The sequence below is a fragment of the Leguminivora glycinivorella genome, chromosome 6 (assembly GCF_023078275.1).
Source record: "Leguminivora glycinivorella isolate SPB_JAAS2020 chromosome 6, LegGlyc_1.1, whole genome shotgun sequence".
Classification (NCBI taxonomy): Eukaryota; Metazoa; Arthropoda; class Insecta; order Lepidoptera; family Tortricidae; genus Leguminivora; species Leguminivora glycinivorella.
In genome coordinates this window covers 22,715,556-22,735,768 of record NC_062976.1, presented here as the reverse complement: position 1 = coordinate 22,735,768, position 20,213 = coordinate 22,715,556, and the positions used below count along the sequence as shown (strand labels likewise).

At 35.2% G+C, this 20,213-nt stretch overlaps 1 protein-coding gene across 1 annotated transcript in view; it reads right to left on the bottom strand.

Annotated features, from left to right (window-relative positions):
* The window catches only part of LOC125227272 (transcription factor Sox-21-B-like), an 83,248-nt gene that overhangs the window by 51,107 nt on the left and 11,928 nt on the right, over positions 1 to 20,213 (bottom strand). Inside the window, exon 2 of the mRNA XM_048131531.1 lies at positions 15,858 to 16,087. Within this exon, the coding sequence (XP_047987488.1) occupies positions 15,858 to 16,087 (230 nt within the window). The remainder of the gene's footprint in view (positions 1 to 15,857; positions 16,088 to 20,213) is intronic.

Genomic DNA, 20,213 nt, shown 5'->3' with positions numbered 1-20,213 from the left:
TTTTTGGATTTGGAAATTTTTATTGGTTTCCACTCAGTATCGCGAGCTCTTTCAATCCGAATAGGAGAAAAAAGTGTCCAAAGGTTTTTTCCCCTTCCGTTACCATTATTTCATGCATTTTGTATGGCGGTAACGGAATGGAAGGTTTAAAAAATGTATTGAAATCTTGGGACATTTGTTCTCCAATAAGAATCGAAAAACACACGTATTAAACGTTTGACATGTTTCGATCCATTTTCGAGGATCTTTCTTAAGAATATTTTTAAAATATTTTTAAATATGTTTGAGTCTCAATTAAGGGAGTTTTATAGTTAAAACTGTATAACCCGTTTTCATATCAAATTAATTACTTAATTTCCATACCTCACTGCCAATTTTACGTACAGAACACTATCAATTAATTATCGAACACGTGCTTTAGTTATTTAACAAGCTACTAGTCAATTAACCAATCAATTAGGATTAAATAAGGGTTTTATGATTACTAGGCAACACCCAGTTTGTAGCTTTCGGGCTTTTACTGTATCAAAAAGGATTAATTAGGACATAACATAAACATAAATATTATAGGACATTCTTACACAGGTTGACTGAGTCTCACGGTAAGCTCAAGAAGGCTTGTGTTGTGGGTACTCAGACAACGATATACATAATATACAAATATTATATACCTACATAGAAAACATCCATGACTGAGGAACAATTATCTGTGCTCATCACACAAATAAATGCCCTTTCCAGGATTCGAACCCGGGACCGCCGCTTAGCAGGCAGGGTCACTACCTGCCAGGCCAGACCGGTCGTCGAAATTAAATTATTAACTAAATGTATTTACATACTGTATGAAGATTATTTCAACTTGTAAATTAGGTATGGAGACATGAAAATGTTGTATTGTTACTGTAAGCAAACGGTTCTATGTTATTTGCGCTTGCCATAGCATTGATTGGCGTGTTACCCATTCGTTTTATAGATAGATATGATAGCGACAAAAAAATGGAACCTTTTGCTTCAAACGACACATTTTTGCAATAAAATTATGTAATACATATACACAGAATAAACAGAATAATACAAACAGAAATTAGGACGATTAAACCTGTTTGTTATTTGCTTGAAAAACCTTTCTTTTTGGTAGTTTAATATTACATACAGACATACAATCACGCCTGTATCCCAAAAAGGGGTAGGGCAGAGCACATGAAACTACTAAAGCTTCAGGGCCACTCTTGGCAAATAAGGGGTTAAAAGAAAACGAAACTATGGCATTGCAGTGATAGGTTGCCAGCCTCTCGCCTACACCACAATTTAACCCATATCCCATAGTCGCCTTCTACGACACCCACGGGAAGAAAGGGGGTTGTGAAATTCTAAGCCCGTCACCACACAGGCCCATATTACAGGCAGTTTAATATTAGTAGGTATTTAGGTAACCACTGTGATACCTATTTCATTATCTATTCATAATATAATTATTCAATGCTAAAAAAATAACAGTCAACATAAATAGTCCAGGAGCCGACACAAAAAGTAATAAGTAATTAAACAATCCCACAAGAGACTACGTCACTCGGCACAATAGGGCACATCTGTCGGCACGTTATTTATGAAATACGCCTTTTTGTACGGGATATTTTTGTCCCCTACGGCTGCACGGTGCAGATAAGCCTGCGTAAGTAGGCTACAATACGACGGTTTCAAAATAAAAACAGTAATGTCTTTTACAGGGTTTTGTGGCGCGTTTGTGGTTAGATATGTAAAATTGTTTTTCTTTTATCTCTCAATGCGCAGAAAGTAATTGTATTATACATATTAATGAGTACCATGTGATATTATTACAGTAAGAATCATGCTAATTTGAATTTAATTTACTTCGTCAAGTATAAATGATATTCAATTTAGTCACTAGACGAAAAAAGCAGCAAATCCGACGATTTGTCCAATAGAAATGACATGTATGATATTTGGAACAATACTTCTTATGAATAGGTAAACTAACTTGACTTTCGGATACTGCTAAAGTATATTTCTGTAACTTAATAGTGACGATTACATAATACAACTGGAACCAGAGCTCTGAACTTTGGCAATAGGCATTAACAGTTGACATTTGCACTTCAGTTCGTCGACCTAACTAAAAAACTAACAATATAACTGCAGACGAAATCTATTACAAGGCACAACAGTAGTAGCACGTAAAAAAAAAACAAGAAAAAGCAACAACGCTCCCGGCCTACTCGAGAAATAGTCAGTCATTCTTTATTATTCAGTAAAATAGTCACTTTAATAGAATCCATGGCAACAATACCTATAGACGCAGAAAATATACATTCTTTATACTTAAAAAGTACCTTTATGGTGGCTTTATACAATTATTTACGGTGTTGATTACGAAACGAAAATGGGTGTAAGTATAAGAAAGGAATACGCGCTTATGGCTTTTTTCTGTTGAGGCGTTACGGAGTTCAGCAGCCAATAGCGAGTTACGGTTCTTTAATTACTCCATCTGTTGTAAAAAGTTGAAACAAAAAATGGGTATAAAAGGGGAAACTGGTCTATGTAAGGAGCGTGGCGAATCGCAGTAAATTGATAGCGGGCATATGTTGTTACGATATCTTTTTAAACATTATTTCCAATTTTATACTTAAGTAGGGTAGAATAAAGTTGTTGTTTGCATGTATTTCATTTTTTTTTTAATAGGATTATGTAATTTTAGTGTGAAGACCGCGTGGATAATGTGGTATATATTTAACCGATGACTTGCAGTTTCTTTGACGTGATCTTTGACTATGTAATAGTTTAAGAGCTTCTTATGCTCATGTACTTAGAAGAAACGCCCGTAAGAAATATTAGAAACTTAATTTCTAGCACAGATTACCTGACTAATTAGTCCAAGGTAATGTTACACTTTTTTTAAATCAAAAATGCCACATTTGACAATGAAAGGCCAAATCCATAGAGTATCAATTATGATGTATATTAAAATTAGGCCGTTACACTCCTTAAAAGTATTAACTAAGTACCTACTTGAGTTTGATATTCATATTATCATTAGAATTAGTTCAAATTAAAACTTAAATAAACGGAAGCTAGCATAGGTAGGTAGGCACTTTTAAAATTAAATAGTCAAACTGGTTATGAGTTATGACAAGTAACTTCCACATTTATTCATTAAAACAACACAATGCAAATATACCTACATCATATAATATTATCCTCACAGTTCCCTTATAACGAAACGCAAGTAACGCAACCCCTAACATTATACATACACATATTGAAACATTAACAAACATACTAGATATAACCGAACAAACTGAAAGCGTCTCATAAACGTTACTAAAGTTGGGTTTGTAGTAGCTCTTTAAATTAGCAAGGTATTAACTGGAAACATGTAAGGTGTGAGACTTGAGTTGTGAGGGGGCTGTTGTGTGTCCGTAATTGATATTAAGAGGGAATCCTCAATCGGATGCGTAGAAGTGAGGTGTTATTTGCATTTGATGCTGTTTACATTTCAAACATATTGTTCAGTTTTTAGAAATACCTAAAATGAAGAAGAAATTACTATAACAGAAAGAAATTGCTTAAAAGTCGGTCAGAATAGAACATTGCATTACGCGGAAAAAATCTATCCATTCAGAATAGAATATTATTATGTCTTCAAGCGTTGTTAATACAGATATTTACTCGTATACTTTTCAATCTTTGAAGTGTTGTAGTAAATACGGGGACAAAACAAAATTTTAAGATTGAGGCTAGAAACTTGTCAGAAACTTGTCTTGTGTGAAAGACAAGTAAACTTGATTCGTTACTTTAATGATTGACAACTAGAGACTTTTACATCTCTTGAAATGTGTAATTTAGCTGTTCATTTTCTGTATTTTTTTTTGTATGATTTGACAAAGGTTTTTACTTTTAAATATTTTAATTTTATAAAATTTGACTCTTGGAGACCCTATACATCTCCATGGATTATTTGATTAAGTATAATATTTTTACTTGTAACATTCAGAGTCTTTTACAACTCTAGAAGTAGTCTTTTATCTTTGTTTGTTTGCGCTTTCTTTATGTATTAATTATAGTTAGTAATAATATGACATTTAGAGACTTTATACATCTCTAACTCTATATCAGTGTATAGCTAATGATTATTAATATTTTTAATTGTTAATATTTCTATTAATTTCATTTGTTTAACTTTAATGAATACTCTGCAATGTTGACATGTAAAAGTGCCCCCGTGGCCTATTTGCTGAATAAATGATTTTGTATTTTGTATTTTTGTCATTGTATGATTGTAACTGCAATATCCTTTTCAGTACAGATGGTGTCTTTTTTACGCACTAGTGCGAGAAGTGGTTCATTATATGCCAGGTCGAAACTTCGGATGGCCATCTGCACTGAAAAACGTCGTACGATACACGTGCGAAACTCGTGTCGATTTAAAACACTCTTCGGTCGTGTTTTAATTTATCGCCACTCGTTTCAAACTTCCTTTTTACGCACTTGTATCGTAATGTACTATTAAGAATGACCTATAATAAGAATAAATAAATAATGTTCTATAATATTTATTTACATTTATTTATTTATATGAATATCATAATTTGGTTTTCTTTCAACCCCCTAATTTGCTAAGAGGGGCACTGAAACTTAAGCAGTTTCATACGATCTGCCTCTTCGGAAATAGGGGCATTCCACGAGGATGTCCCTTACGAAATATTATTCTACTAATATACTTCTGAGAAAATCCAAATTTTGTGTCTGACAATATGTTGGCCAAAAAATTGGCAGTATATTCTCAAGATTTACAGATTTCATAAGGAAAAACATTTATTTAATGGACGTTCTAGTGAAATGCACCAATACAATATGGGGTTCTTGAAGCGCTGGTGGCCTAGCGGTAAGAGCGTACGACTTTCGATCCGGAGGTCGCGGGTTCGAACCCGGCTCGTACCAATGAGTTTTCGGAACTTATGTGCGAAATGTCATTTGATATTTGCCAGTCGCTTTTCGGTGAAGGAAAACATCGTGAGGAAACCGGACTAATTCCAATAAGGCCTAGTTACTCTTCGGGTTGAAAGGTCAGATGGCAGTCGCCTTCGTAAAACTAGTGCCTACGCCAAAGTTTGAGATTATTTATCAAAGCGGACCCCAGGCTCCCATGAGCCGTGTCAAATGCCGGGATAACGCAAGGAAGAAGAAGTATGGGGTTCTTCGAAAAAGGAGTGTACAAGTTTATAATGGGTCGGCAACGTGCATGTGACACCCCTTGAGTTGCAGGCGTCCATAGACATTAGACGACCGGTCTGGCGTAGTTGGTAGTGACCCTGCCTGCAGAACCGCGGTCCTGCTTCGAAGAAGGGTATTTGTTTGTGTGATGAGCAACAGATATTTGTTCCTGAGCCAGGATGTTTTCTATGTATATGTATCATTTATCTAGTGGTCGCTGACCACCCAAATTTACTTAGTTTGGGGCTAAGTTGATCTGTGTAAGGTGTCCCCAATATTTATTTATTTATTTATAGGTTACGGTGACCGCTTTCCATCAGGCGGACCATATACCATATACCGACGTGGTATTAAAAAAACATTTACCAGTGTGTTTATGTTTAATATACTATGACGTCATTGACTATGCTGGTAATGATGATGTTGATGATGATGATATACTCGTAACTGGCAACCCCTTGATTGCAGGCGTGATGTCGAATGTACGTAATCGCTATTACTGTAACCTGAGACGAGGGTTCTCCCCTGATAATTAATATTAACTGAGCGCTGGTGCATCAGACAGAAAACAAATAGGGACGCATACGGGGATGGGGGTGAGCGAGCAAGTTGGGAGACATGTTCGATAAATCATTTTAAAAGGAATCAAGTCTATAACATTCGATATAAATATGTAGATATTTCAAAGATAAACACAGCATTGAGTCCTTTGTTTTAATTTTAAAGTTAATATTTCATTTTGTTAGTTCTATTTTTCTAAATTTAATTTATTACAACTTACATTACGTACGCTTGTATCAATTTAAAAAATTTACACAGTGAAATGAAGTATTTTTATAAGGTATAATTATGCAAACACCGACATTATGAAAATCAGTAGGGTATCCATAACCAAAGATGTCAATAATGACAGTTTTTTTATTTCTTTTATTGTTTATTGATTTGTACTAGTGTCCAATCATACAATGTTCACAAAGAGTTTTTAAATTACAGTACACTGACTACATGAATGATAAAACAACGTGGGATTAATTGTTATTCGAAATGGTTTCTTATTTTTACGTTTTTTATTATTATTATTGTTGATGAAATTAATATTGTATTTTTTTGGACATTGGATTTTTCCTAGAAATATTCTAGACATGTCTAATTTACAACAATAAATTGCTCTGATTAAATTATAAGAGCGAATAAAGATATTTTGAATTGAAAATTGAATTACAATTTATTCCACAGATACGGGATCTGACTACTAGCGTTATTTTGTAAATCTATCAAATTGAACAAACTTGACAAACTTTGTTGCAGCTATTTTAAAATTTTGATTGGTTAGAAAAATAAATATTTAAAAGAGGTTTGTAAATATTAAAAGAGTATAATAAGAATATATTATAAGAGTTGACACTGTAGAGACAGTGATTACAGTCTACAGTGTAGACTGTAATCACTGTCTATCTGTAAATTATTTCAGTGAAATTTCAGAAAAAAAGTAGTTCCCCATTTTCCAGCTCCGTATGTCACCCATCAAAAACGTTCCATTGTACACCTACAGCATTTCGATTGATTCCGTAAACAAAACCGTTTTGTTCGATTTATTACTACCGAAAACACTACTACACCTCACTCTAGCCATACAAGGGTAGTTTTCGAACGGCGTTTTAAACTATTGACAGGTGGACAGATGTGAGGGTGTGCTGTGTACTATTGTTTTTATTGACAATAAACTGAGGTAATTTCGAGTGCGTTTGATATCCTGTTATTATGCTGTCTTGTTTGAATTATTATTCGGTTTAATAATCAAGTGCGGTACGATTGGTTAATATTTAATTGGAATAACTGACAATAGCGATATTATATTTGTCCAGGGAAGCAAAAACTTGTCATTACGATATGATAGAGTGAAGTAACTAATTAGAAATAAGATCACACCTTATAAGGAATCTAGATCAAAACTTCAATTCAAATTAGATCATTTACCTAAATTTTGATGTAATGTAATTGAGTGTAATGTAATTGTTTCACTTTTTGGAACCTCTATTTATATAGGTAACTACAAAGATTCATATAAATTTTATTTATATCGTTGCGCTACTCTGAAAAATTATCTACATGTTGTAGCAATATGTGTAAAGCGTACAAAACATTTCTCGCCCATACTTCAAACGAAGAACAAATTCATCCAAGAAAGCCCATGAATAAAACATTATTTGTATGTTTGTATGGGACAATACAGTCCACATTTACGTAAGCCATTGTCACCCTACTCGCGAAAGCAACTGTTACTGACTGTTTTCCGAAGACGGTGACAGCCCTTTTTGTTGAAGTCCGGACGGTTTTAGGTTGGATTTTGTTAACATAAGGAAGGTTAGATAAATAAAATTCCTATTTATAACACGTATTAACGAAGTTTAAATATACCTACCAACCAAAAACTGCCTTAGACCGTGGCCTTTGCCGAGCAGTGGGATACAGCTTGCTAACTAAAAAATATGGTCCTGGCATCGAATCCTAAATTACATATTAGGTAGCATTACATGCCGACTTAAAAATAGCATAGAAGACGTGGAATACGAAACAGAAACAAAACACACGCCGCACCGGCCAAATCCACAAAACAAAAGAAAACAAAATACAAAATGGCGACGTCACCAGCACGATACGTTTGTTTTGCCATCGCGTCTCACACAAGCAGTGTGCCAGTCCTCAAATAAGAACAAAACCGTTGGACACCCTATACACATCAATAGTAAAGCATCAAACTGCATATAGAGAGCTATATCTTATTTAGTTAAACGGTAGAATAGGACATGACGATTGTGATGATGTAATTCTGTTATCCCTCATTAGGGACATGGATCTTAGAAGAATCTTCGACTTATCACGATCCTTGGTGACTAATTCAAATCCTTCCAGTCTAGCCATTTGCACCAGCTTCTTTCTCCGCTGAATATAGTACCTTACCCACTTACTCGTAGCAACACTAGAAACCCACCCGCTACTTTTGGTACCGACTAGGTATACAAGGCCGGATTTTGATACCTAGGCACTTTCTACAATTCCTTAGTCTCCCCATTCACTTTTATTGGAGTCCCTTTACCGTCTCAAAATCATTGCCAGGTTGGTATAGTGATTGTGGGTCTAGGTTTAGGCGTAAATCCGGCCCTGCAACTGTAATTTGCTTCCGATGTAGTACTACATTGAACTAAACTTTGTTTTTGTTGCCCAAGATTTGCATCTAATCATTACTTGGGCCATGTTTTTCAAAGTTGTCCAACCCACTCTTTTTGTAACATGGGTATTTTTTACGCGATTCATACTCAGAATCGAGAGCTCTTTCGATCCTGATAGGAGAAAAAAATGTCCCAAGATTTCCATACATTTTTTCGCCATACAAAATGTATGAAAAAGTGGTAACGGAATGGGAAAAAAACCTTGGGACACTTTTTTCTCCTATTATAATTGAAAGAACTCGCGATTCTGAGTAGAAAACACATAAACATTTCCAAATCTAATAAAAAAAACGTGGGGTGGACAACTAAAAAAAAGGGCCCACTTATCTCTGCCATAATTTGCTGATGTGTATATTATGCTATATATTATGAATGTATGTGTGTATACATTCATGTATGTATTAATATTAATACTTATATGTGTATGTTTGTGTATATGATATTTTATTTTTACTATTGATGTATATCTTATACTTTTAAACGAGCAATTCTTGTATATTTATTTATTTATTTATTTATATATATATTTATTTACACTGACGATCTCGGAAACCGCTCTAACGATTTCGCAGAAATTTGTTATGTGGGGGTTTTTGGGGGTGAAAAATCGGTCTAACTTATCCTTAGGTCCCGGAAAACGCGAATTTTCGAGTTTTCATGCGTTTTTCTTCGCGCACCATCTCGTGTACAGTAGTTGTACTGTAAAGACAGAATTCTTTCGGTCGATGTAAGTACTATTTATTGCAAACACTAGATGGCGACACAGGTCAAGGCTAAAACGAATAGAAAAATACACTATTTGAGTTTTTGTGGCGAAATGCGCGCCATCTCGTGTGGAGTAGTTGTGTTGTTAACTGAGAATTCTTTCGCTCGATGTAGGTACTATTCATTTTTGAACTAGATGGCGACACATGTCAAGGATACGAAACAGAACCGAGCGAAGCTCGGTTGCCCAGATATTAATTATATAAATTGTAAATGTACTGTAATATACAGTACTGCTTAGTGTATGTGTATTTTTCCTATTTTAAACTTTCACGATTATTACACATAATTATTTTTAAAATCGGGACTTAATCGCGTATAACTACATATTAAACTGACCTCCAACGTTTCAAGGACGGCGTTGTCCCCGTGGTCTCGTAGTCTTCTCCGAGACCACGGGGACAACGCCGTCCTTGAAACGTTGGAGGTCAGTTTAATATGTAGTTATACGCGATTAAGTCCCGATTTTAAAAATAATTATTTTTCCTATTCCTTTAATTATTTCTTGTACTACTATTTTCAAAATTTCTGTTCTTTATTCCTGCTACCCTAAGATTGTCTGGTAGAGACCTATATGTTTAATGTAATTCTGCTATTTGTGAATCTGTTATCTTTGTGGTGCAATAAAAATATTTACTTTACTTACTTACTAATTAAAGCAAATAAACACTTGCACACTTGGCACTTAAGAAATCTTTCTGCAACCTTAAAGCCTTAAGAGCTTTTGAAAACTTAAGCGATAAAAACACTTGAAAACAAAAAGTGGACTCAATCAAGCGTACGCGCAGCGGGGGCCGGCCACCGAAGTAAACACCACAGAATAAATAATACTCCTACCGTGCAAGAAACTTCATATGTATATAACCTAACCACAAAATTAAAATTTTGAAAAATCTCCCGACCGCGACATAGTGGACCGATTTTCATAAAACATGCCTAAGAACACTCCCGACTAACTCAGCTTTCAAACAAAAAAACCGGCCAAGTGCGAGTCGGACTCGCCCACCGAGGGTTCCGTACAAACTTTCAATAGTTAAAATAATCATACTACTCATACTCATATTCATTTATTTGTAACGCCATTTTACACGTCAAGATTTGATTTAAAAAAAATAATATTCATACAAGAATAATACTTAGAGAATAAATAGATAGAAGATTGAAATTACAAAAAGTTAGGCAATATTCACATAAAAAATGCACAAATATATTTTTCTAATTAGGTAATTAAAAAATTTTCATATTTAAGTGTAGAACGGGTGCTCGACCAGCCAATTTTTTAAGCGATACTTAAAGTTCGACACACTAGGCGCTTCAACCACATATTGCGGCAATTTATTATAGACGGCAGGGTCCATCACATGTGTTAATTTGTTGGATTTCGCCAATTTACGGTCGATACCTACTAACTTTCCGGCATTTCGAGTGTTGTACTTGGAATACATGTTGTTAGTTTTGTCACAGAATATATAATAGTACAGTTTTGTATGCTGCCAAGTTCTGTCTAACATAAATACTATTAAATAGCTACCTACCTGCATGATAACTATTGCAGGCAGTGTAAGGATTCTTATTTTTTAAAGAGTTCTTTGGGCGGAGTGTGTACAGGTCGTTTCTGACAGCTCGTTTCTGAAAGCGAAATTCGTCTCACACCTTACTACTGTCAACTCTGCAATTCTCTTTTATAACCTTGTGTGTTACTGTGTTTGTTGTCCCAAATAAATTAAACAAATTGAAACTGTTTTTCTTCCATGTCATCTGGATGAGATGTGACAGCTGTATCTTAGACAATATCCTCCCCGCCGTTATCATCAGTGTCTTCCTTTATCCTGGGGGTGTCGTTGACTTTCGGTCCGGAGGTAGCGGGTTCAAACCCGGCTCTTACCAATGACTTTTTTCTGAACTTATGTGCGAAATGTCATTTAATATTTGCCAGTGTGAGGAAACCGGACTAATTCCAATAAGTCCTAGTTTCGGGTTGGAAAGTCAGAAGGTAATTAATTCAGGTATGTAATTTATATGTATTTATTATTAATATATGTATTTATTATAGTTATTAGTGTCTTAAATAGGTAAATATATTTATATAAGTCCCTATCTTTTTTTTCTATAACGTAGTCCAATAAAATCAAGTCTTTATTGTTCTTTACATATCCCGCACCTTTTTTTGGTCTTCTCTGTTTGGCCTAAAGGTTGACTGGTAGAGAATGCCATGTAGCATTAAGTTCGCCTTTTGTAACTGTATATTTTTACTGTGCAATAAAGTTTAAATAAATAAATAAATAAATAAATAAGGCAGGCGCTTTCGTAAAACTAGTGCCTACGCCAAATCTTGGGATTAGTTGTCAAAGTGGACCCCAGGCTCCCATGAGCCGTGGCAAATGCCGGGATAACGCAAGGAGGATGATGAATGGGGATGGGCACGGAACGAAAGCAACTTACTGATTCCTGTGCAAACCAAAGTAGGTACCAGCTGCTTCGGAAGAAATACTGAAGTTAATATTTTGCCGGTGCACTACAGATTGTAGTAGTGGTAGATGTGGGTGTGAGAAGGCCTTTATGTACAGCTAATTGTATTGTTACCTGTTGTGTGAATGCATTTATACAGCATCGTAATACAATCATGTTCATGAAATACATGTTTTACACGTTTGTCGTTTATCACATACATTTGTTGTTTAATTTCGTTTTAAAGTCGTATAATTGTTCAACAGTACATGACACAGAAGCATATGTCTACATATTATGAAAGGTATTTGAATGATCTACAAGATTTTTTAAGAAAACATTTGTCTAAGATAAATATTTTTCAAGATATGGAGCAATGTATGAAGCAAAAAGTGGGGGGGAAAACTATTTTTAAAAAATTAACAGTTTTTAGGAGCTCATACCTAGAGTCGGCAATGCACATGTGCCACTACTTGAGTGGCAGGCGTCCATAGGTTACAGTGACCGCTTTCCATCAGGCGGACCGTATGCCTGTTTGCCACCTACGTGGTACAAAAAAAACTCTCGACGAATTCACCTTAAACATTAAAAACTAAATCAAAATCGATTGATTCGTTCGGGAGCTATGATGCCACAGACAGACAAGCGTCAAGCGTCAAATCTATTATTATTATAACACTCCATCGTTTTTGCGTTGGTGGTTAAAAACAAGAAACCTCCTTCAAAACTATAATAAAACACAACTTTCTATGAAAATTGGTCAAGTGCGAGTCGGATTTCGACATTTCCATACAAACAGGTCATGAGCGCCTGACGAGATGTGATGGCAACGTAGACTAAATTTCGTATTTTCAATTTCGTATATTTCGGAAACGATAAGAGATAGAGCAAAATGGACTTCAGATTTTGGTTGTCGGTGGCACAATTTTTTTGTTTTCGTATATATACACCTTCTTTTCGACCTATGTGGGCAATATTATGGTCAGTGAAGTTCTAAACGGTCTTAAGCGCCTCCTTTTTAGTAGGAACTTAAGTCATTTTGGAAAATGTTTTTTTTTTTAACAATTTCTGAAACAAAACGAAACAGAAATTAATTTCTTTTGTACCTGTCCAACGCGCCTACACAATTTTAAGACGTTTAGTAACTACTTGTAGCGGCAGTGAGTGAAATTCGTAATCTGAGTTTTTTTCTCTTAAGTTCGACTTACGCTTGACTGTAGATTTCTAATAGGTTTTCCTGTAATCTACAGGTAGAGGGCTATCTCGTGTATTTTTTTGGAAATTTTACGCTAAGTAGTTTCGGAGATAAGGGGGGAATGGTCATTTTTTGCTTATTTTCTTAAATTACTAAAACCGATGTTTGCCAACGATTCAGGGTCAAATCGTGTTGTCCTTCTAACGATAAAGATACGTATAAGTAGTTTTTTTTTTCAAGTAGGCGCAGTAAAGCAGTAAAACAGTAGCAGCAAGCAGTAAAGCAGTTGGTTCAATAGGCGCTTATAAATTTAGGAATATAGTTTTATCTGTGGTAACGAACGCAAAGAGACTTCAATTGTGCCAACCATATCGCCTACAGCAATGATGAATGGAACTTCCATTCTGACGACTGACAAGATACGCCATCTACCTTTCAAAACTAAGCTTAGGTAACTTAGGTACAACATGATCATTTCCAAGCTATATCTCTATCAGATATCGTTGCAAATCTTGAGAGTCTCGTTTAATATTTTCAAAATGTGAATTCTGGCGTACAATACTGGCAACAGATGCTTCTTGGCTCTGTCAGTATCCTAAATCTCCTTTAGTACTAGCTAAACACTCTAACAATACAGCACAGAAAGCTGCAGATCTGGTGTGGTCAGAATTTGCATGCAGGTTTTGCAATTAATCTGGGAGTAATATTATAATAGCAGAGATGAGTAGAAAATGTTTTTTTTATTATTATTATAAATGGGCTTACGACTCTTGGCCACAGACTAGCCAAAGGCAAAGACGTGGTCTAAGATGGAGTGAGCTCGCCCAAAAGATGCCTGTTCACTCTTGATTCGAAGGTTGCCGGGTTATATGGTTTGGTTTGGTTGACCGTTTTACTGCACTATATTACTTATACACAAATGAAGAATTTAAAATGTATTCTCTCTAAAAAGATACACCCACGATTCCCGATATACAGGTCAAATCACACATTTTTTTAAATAACTTCCATAATGACCGAAAAAACTGCTTTACGCATGTTTTGTTTCCATAAACTTCACAAATTGCCAGATACCAACATTAAAGAACCCAAGAACCATAAACAAACCCAAATTAAGACGCTGGCTATATAAATAACCTGCAAATGAGTGTTTCCGACACATTTGCATACAAAATGATTCTTGACGCGAATTTAAACATTTACTTTAAGTAAATATGGATAAATTGCGTGGCGTATCACAGGGAGCAGATATAATCATAATGAAATGTTTTTTTTTTTTGTGGAAAATTAAGACGATTTTATTCACAACTGAAACTTGAAATGAATATAGGTACCAAAAGTGATCTTTCTCCAATAAACCTAAATATCCAAAAGACGGTCAATTAAAGATAAGTATTTATCTTTAATTGACCGACTTGACTAATAAGGCTTTTGGAAAGAAAGAAAAGAAAATCAGAACTATCATCAAAACAACACAGCAAGACAAATATTTAAATCATAGTAAGTCACATACTTGAAGTGTCAAAACTTGAACCTAACTGTACCAGAAAGTTGTTTACTTAATATTAGATTAGAGAAACACCGGCCTACACAAGACGTGAAGATGAAGACAAAATAAATAACCACTTGTACTTATAAAATAGCACAAACTTTTTTATCGTGTCTGATTACCCACTTACTCGTATATATCTTTACAGAATTGAACAATATTCAGTCTCATTCATGTCGCAACAGTCGCGATATTATAACGTGAGTAGCTACAACACAACCGTATACCTATTGATTCAAATATTTAGAATGTCTCACGAAAGTGTAACGTCTATAATCTTCATTCATTTCATAAATTGACATCGAAAGAAATATCGACACCTATTTACGAGTAAGTAGTAGTAAGCAATTTTAATAGTAATGTGGATCGTGATGGAACCAATGCGAAACTTCCTATTATTGATTAAAACAAGCTTGTTGTTGTTGTTTAAAGTGGCAAAAAATTCACTTCACATTTCCCAAACGTCCGAGTAGGTAGTATTTGGAGAAATTCTGTAATTTGAAGTGAATCATTCAAAAAAAGAACTTTGTGTTTTAGAAGACTTCTCGTACACAATATCAAATCTGGAAACTAAACACAATCAGGGTTACTTATAAGCATTTCACACTTTATCATTCACACATTCACCACGACGCCAACTAATTAAACCAAATCATTCACTCACAGATCCAGTCTGAATGGTCAATTTGCAATCAAATGAGCCCCTTAACTCAGGTGCTTTCCATCACAATACATCGGATAAGATCAAGGACGAGGGATCATTGGGATCAGGTTGGAAGAATAAGACAAAGCCTTTGGCAGCCATTGATTGCTATTAACTTAAGATTCACTTAGATAATGTTGAAGTTCTGTTTGAATTGTTACATCAGGTATGTTGGTTTGATTATGCGGTACGATAGTTACATTTTTTCTTCTTTCATTTTTGAATTCATTTTTGTTAAAATCAAATTCTTATACTGGCATACCTGCAGAATGAAGAAGAATGAATCTTGAAAGTATTTTACAGTGTTCTGTCTACAAGATGGCAGGAGTTCCGCAAACTACTTCAATCATCTGTTCAACGCTGTAGATTAGTTTTATATTGTTCTAGTTAGAATGGATTTTCTTCAAAGTATGCTGGAGTATTTCTAAATGGATTCGAAGAAGGGACAACTATTAAAATGGAATAGAGATCGAGCAAAATAGGAACAATGGTTGTCGACTTGTGGAAAATGGCCACTAAAACTATCAATCGAGCAGTCAAAAGATCACAATTGGGTAGACCAGCTGGACTTAGATCTGTTCCCCTTCCTAAGATCTTCGTGAGCTTGGAGTCGGTGAAAGCTTGCACAGATCCGTACAGGGTCAAGCAAAATAGCGTGCTATTAAGTTGGACTTTTGGAGACCAAGACTCACCTCGGGTCATCGCGCAAGCCAAGTAAATACAACTACAACTCACCTAATCTCTTAGAAATCTCCGAATTGTGCATCTTAGGGTTATCCTGCGCGATCTTCCGCCGCTGCAGCCTGCTCCACACCATGAACGCATTCATGGGCCTCTTGATGTGTTCCTCTGGGGACTTCTTCTGGCCAATCATGGGCATGGAGCCGATGGAGCCCATGGACATGCTCATGGGGAAACCCATTGAGCCCCCGAAGCTGGTTCGGTCGCACATCGCACCAGCGGCACTGGAGAGAAAAGGAGAGCATTATAAATTAGAACATGAGTACTTTGAAAAGGAAGTACCAGGGCCTCTGGTTAAAAGTACTATCAATGACGGTCCGTAGCGTACCTATCATAGTTATATCTCTCTATCGCTCTTTCCTAATGGTATGACAGATCTTGGACTGTTGGAATTTCTCCGTTTTTCAGTTTCAAGGTATCAGCTTAAGACTTTTGTGGAATCAGATGGCGATTGAGAAACGTTCTTTCAGCTGCCACATGCAAAACCAGACATTGTTACTTCGCAAAGATTATTCATTTCTTTCATTTATTGGCACTGCCGGCAGTCAGAACTTAGCAAAATAGGCCTTGTAATTTATACCGGATTTCTTATTGTAAAGAAATATGAGATGAGAGATGAAATTATATATGATGGTCCTGCAAATTACAATTCAAACTAACGACATTCGCTAGTTACACACTTGAACCACTTCATTACGATTGTCCAACCAACATTAATACATTATTTACCAAAGTCATTCCCATTCCATCAAACTCCAATAAAATCAACCACTAACAAACCTCGAAATACTAACTAAATTAAAGATCATTCCATAAGGTAAAATGTGCCTTCAAAACTGTATTAATATCAGCCATTTTGGAAACACGCGTTAGAACTTGTATTACAGGAACAAAACCACATTTCTGCACGTAATTACCTCAAATTTGCATTAACGTTCAACAAATCATGACGAGTAAATTAATGTCCTATTTCTATCCTGGTGTAAAACATGTGCTGGGAATAGTGTTGGGATGTCTGGGCTGATGGGCTCCGCAATATGTATATCAATTCCGGAAATATTGCCCAGGTGAAAATTATCCTGACAGGAGGGGACAGTTAAGATATCAAATGTTTTTCGCAATATAGCAATTCCGTGCCTAAATTTGCCCCTACTATTCATTTTTTTTCTAGTCAACTTTTTTCGCCAGATTTTTAGTTGGTATTGTTGATATCAATCACGCCGACAAAGTAAAAATAAAAAATGGGAAAAAATGTTTTATTAGGGTACAACCCCCCCCCCTATATTGCTCTCTTGAAACATAAAGAAAATCCTGGTGAGCTCCAATTATTTAAAACATCAAAATAATTTTCTACCTTACTATAGTAATTAGAAACGTCGCAGTAACATGAGTGTTACTAAAGTATGAAGGACAACATTAAAAGTGACAAACATCAAAACAACTTCACAAAACAAAATGTGTATCATAGGCAAACACAATTAAAATAGTTTTGAACAATTGCACATTTGCTTAATTTTTCAAAAGTTCAAAAGTACAACTGCCATTTTGTTCATATTCAGACTCATGTCTATATTGCCAGTGTGCGTAGCCGAATGCACAAACGCTCACTATAATAATATATCACTTTCGTAGCTATCTATCTCTATCGTGCTTATTGGCGCGACAGAGCCAGACTAACTTTCGACGACAACAACGTATAGGGTACAATCTGCAATTATTTTTTTCAGAAAATTGCACCTTACTAGCAATGCACGGACGAGAAGTTTCCAAAGTTGCAGAACATTCCTCATGAGAATTTTCGGTAACTTCTGAGAATGTTCTCGAGAACGAGAATTTATCAGAATACTTAGTAACTTCGTAGTTTATACCATAATTTCGTCGAACTTAGCAAGTCAAGACGTAGTCCCTGACAGCGACCTTTTTGTTTTTATTTTGTTTGTTTTTTTTTGTATAATACATATATTGTCATGACCAAAAACAGGCATCAAGAAATATAATTCGGTACCTAATTTAAAAAAGTCAGGACTAAAACTGTGAAGTCTGAAAGTCGAAATGTTCCCTGAAGTATAGTGAGAATTTAAGCAACTTATTGGTAACTTATCACTTATCAACGAAATAGCTAACTGTAATAGACAATATTATATGTATAATAACATATAGTTTTATATTATGCCCATTTAAAAATTATTTCAAGTATATTCTCTCGTTTAAATAATAAATTGCATGTTGCGGGAATGTTCTGCCAACATTCTCAAGAATGTTTCCGCTTTTTGGGAATGTTCAGCAATTTCTATATTACCTTAGGTGACCTTACCCACCAACGTACATGGTGTTATCTGCTACAAAAAAAATCGCAGATTGCTCCTTGTATGTTGTTGTCGTCGATTTTTGCGGCGTTTCGGCTTTGCGTCGCAGAAATACCATTCGGCTACGCCCCCTGCAACCATCACCGTTCGGCAATATTCCCGACTACGTTACATCACTAGTTGGTATAATTTTATTTGTCAGGATACAAAATGTGACGGTTATAGGATTTGCCAGTCACTTGCAACTTACACGCAGGTGGATTCTAATAAGACGGGTTAATTTATAATATAATTGGTTTAGAGAAGATAAATATATGGTTAGCGCAAAATTGTAGTTTTCATAATTAATTGTCCTACGTTTTATAATATATATAATAAGTACTACGTATTGGTACAATAGAGAATAGGTCTTTGTATATCTTTAACCTGTATACACAGGTCCTGCTTAGTAAAATCTGGTAAAATATAAGGATAAACTAGAAAATATTTAAATTTGATGAAATTGCCTTGTTCAATGCACCGTGTATCTTTGGTCCCCACTAATTTCTCCAGAATGTAACATATTATTAATCTGTGCCAGAATACAGCTTCATAGCATAATCAGTAGGTACAAATAATAATATATATAAGTGTGCCTATAATATTAAATAAGCTACACACAATTCAAGGCACAATAAACCACTTTGCGAACGTCATAAATCTCATAAATCCAGCTAATTGTCGCGAAATACCTTCCAGAGGGTCTTGAGTCCCAATTAAAAACAACTTGGACCCCTCATATTAATATTTTCCACCTTTATGAGCACAATAATTGTCACTAGTATTAAAAGTTACAGTGCGCCCCGAATTTGGTCTTAACTCGAAAAACCTTCAATGGAAATTCAGATGTAACTTTATACGTACGGCTCAAAATGTAATGACAAAATTTTGATATGAGACGTTTTTATAATTTTATATCCAATACGTGGAACATCGCATTAAAAAGACAGATCTCAAAAAAATCGGCAATGCAATTCCGACTTTAAGAGTTTATCTGAATAAAGATTAAAATTCATTAGCGAAATTTTGGATATGAGACGTTTTTACAGTTATGTAGAACACGTGGATTATCGCGTAGGGTATTCGGGAGATATTAATTTTTAACATAAGGGATAACGAGTTTGCTTCAATTACTGAGAATGAGTATGGTAATGTGACATAAATAAAACATGTTTTGGTTCAATTTAATATATGTAATGCACGTGTCACGATTTGGCGATGTCATGATTAGCGTTTAATATGATATTAATAACTAATATGCCATTTATTACGAATAGGTACATGATTTGTAAAGGTGCCGTTTTGATTCAGACTGCTAACAACAACAGATAATTCATGGAAGCGTATATATTTAAAATAAGACAATTTTTTCAACCACAAGTGTAATACACTACTTCAGTGGTTGTCAATTTCTATGAATGCTCACCATAGACATAGAACAAAATATAGTCAGAAGCACCTACCGCAGCTCTTTCGCTATCTTGTACCTTATTCTAACAATAACAATCACCAATTTCGTTTTCTATCAACATAAACTTCAGCAGCTCCATGTGCTCTGCCTACCCCTTTTGGGAAAACAGTGAGAACGTGTGTAACTTGTTCTAACAAGTTGTTAAATGTGAATTGGTCTCAAGTCTCTGCCTTCAATCGCAGCGTCTTCGGTAGCCGTCCGACAAACGACAAATATTGACTGACAAACATTGCTCCTTCCCAGAATGACCGGCTAAAACTATTAGCCGAATGCCTGTGGCTAAAAGTGTTTCACTTTGGACTCTTTGGAGTGAAGGCAATGACAGTAAGTGAGAAAAATAAGCTACAATTGGCTATAAGTAGGACGTTGTTTTTGAATTTAAACAATGATAAGTAAATATCCAGCTACTCCTGCTGCTGCAGTTGACCACAGAATCAATTGAGCAGATTACATTGGTAAGATAGTAAGGAAATATATTGAATGAATATTTTAAATCAGTGCAACAGTGACCAAAGTTAAATGGGATCGAATTTA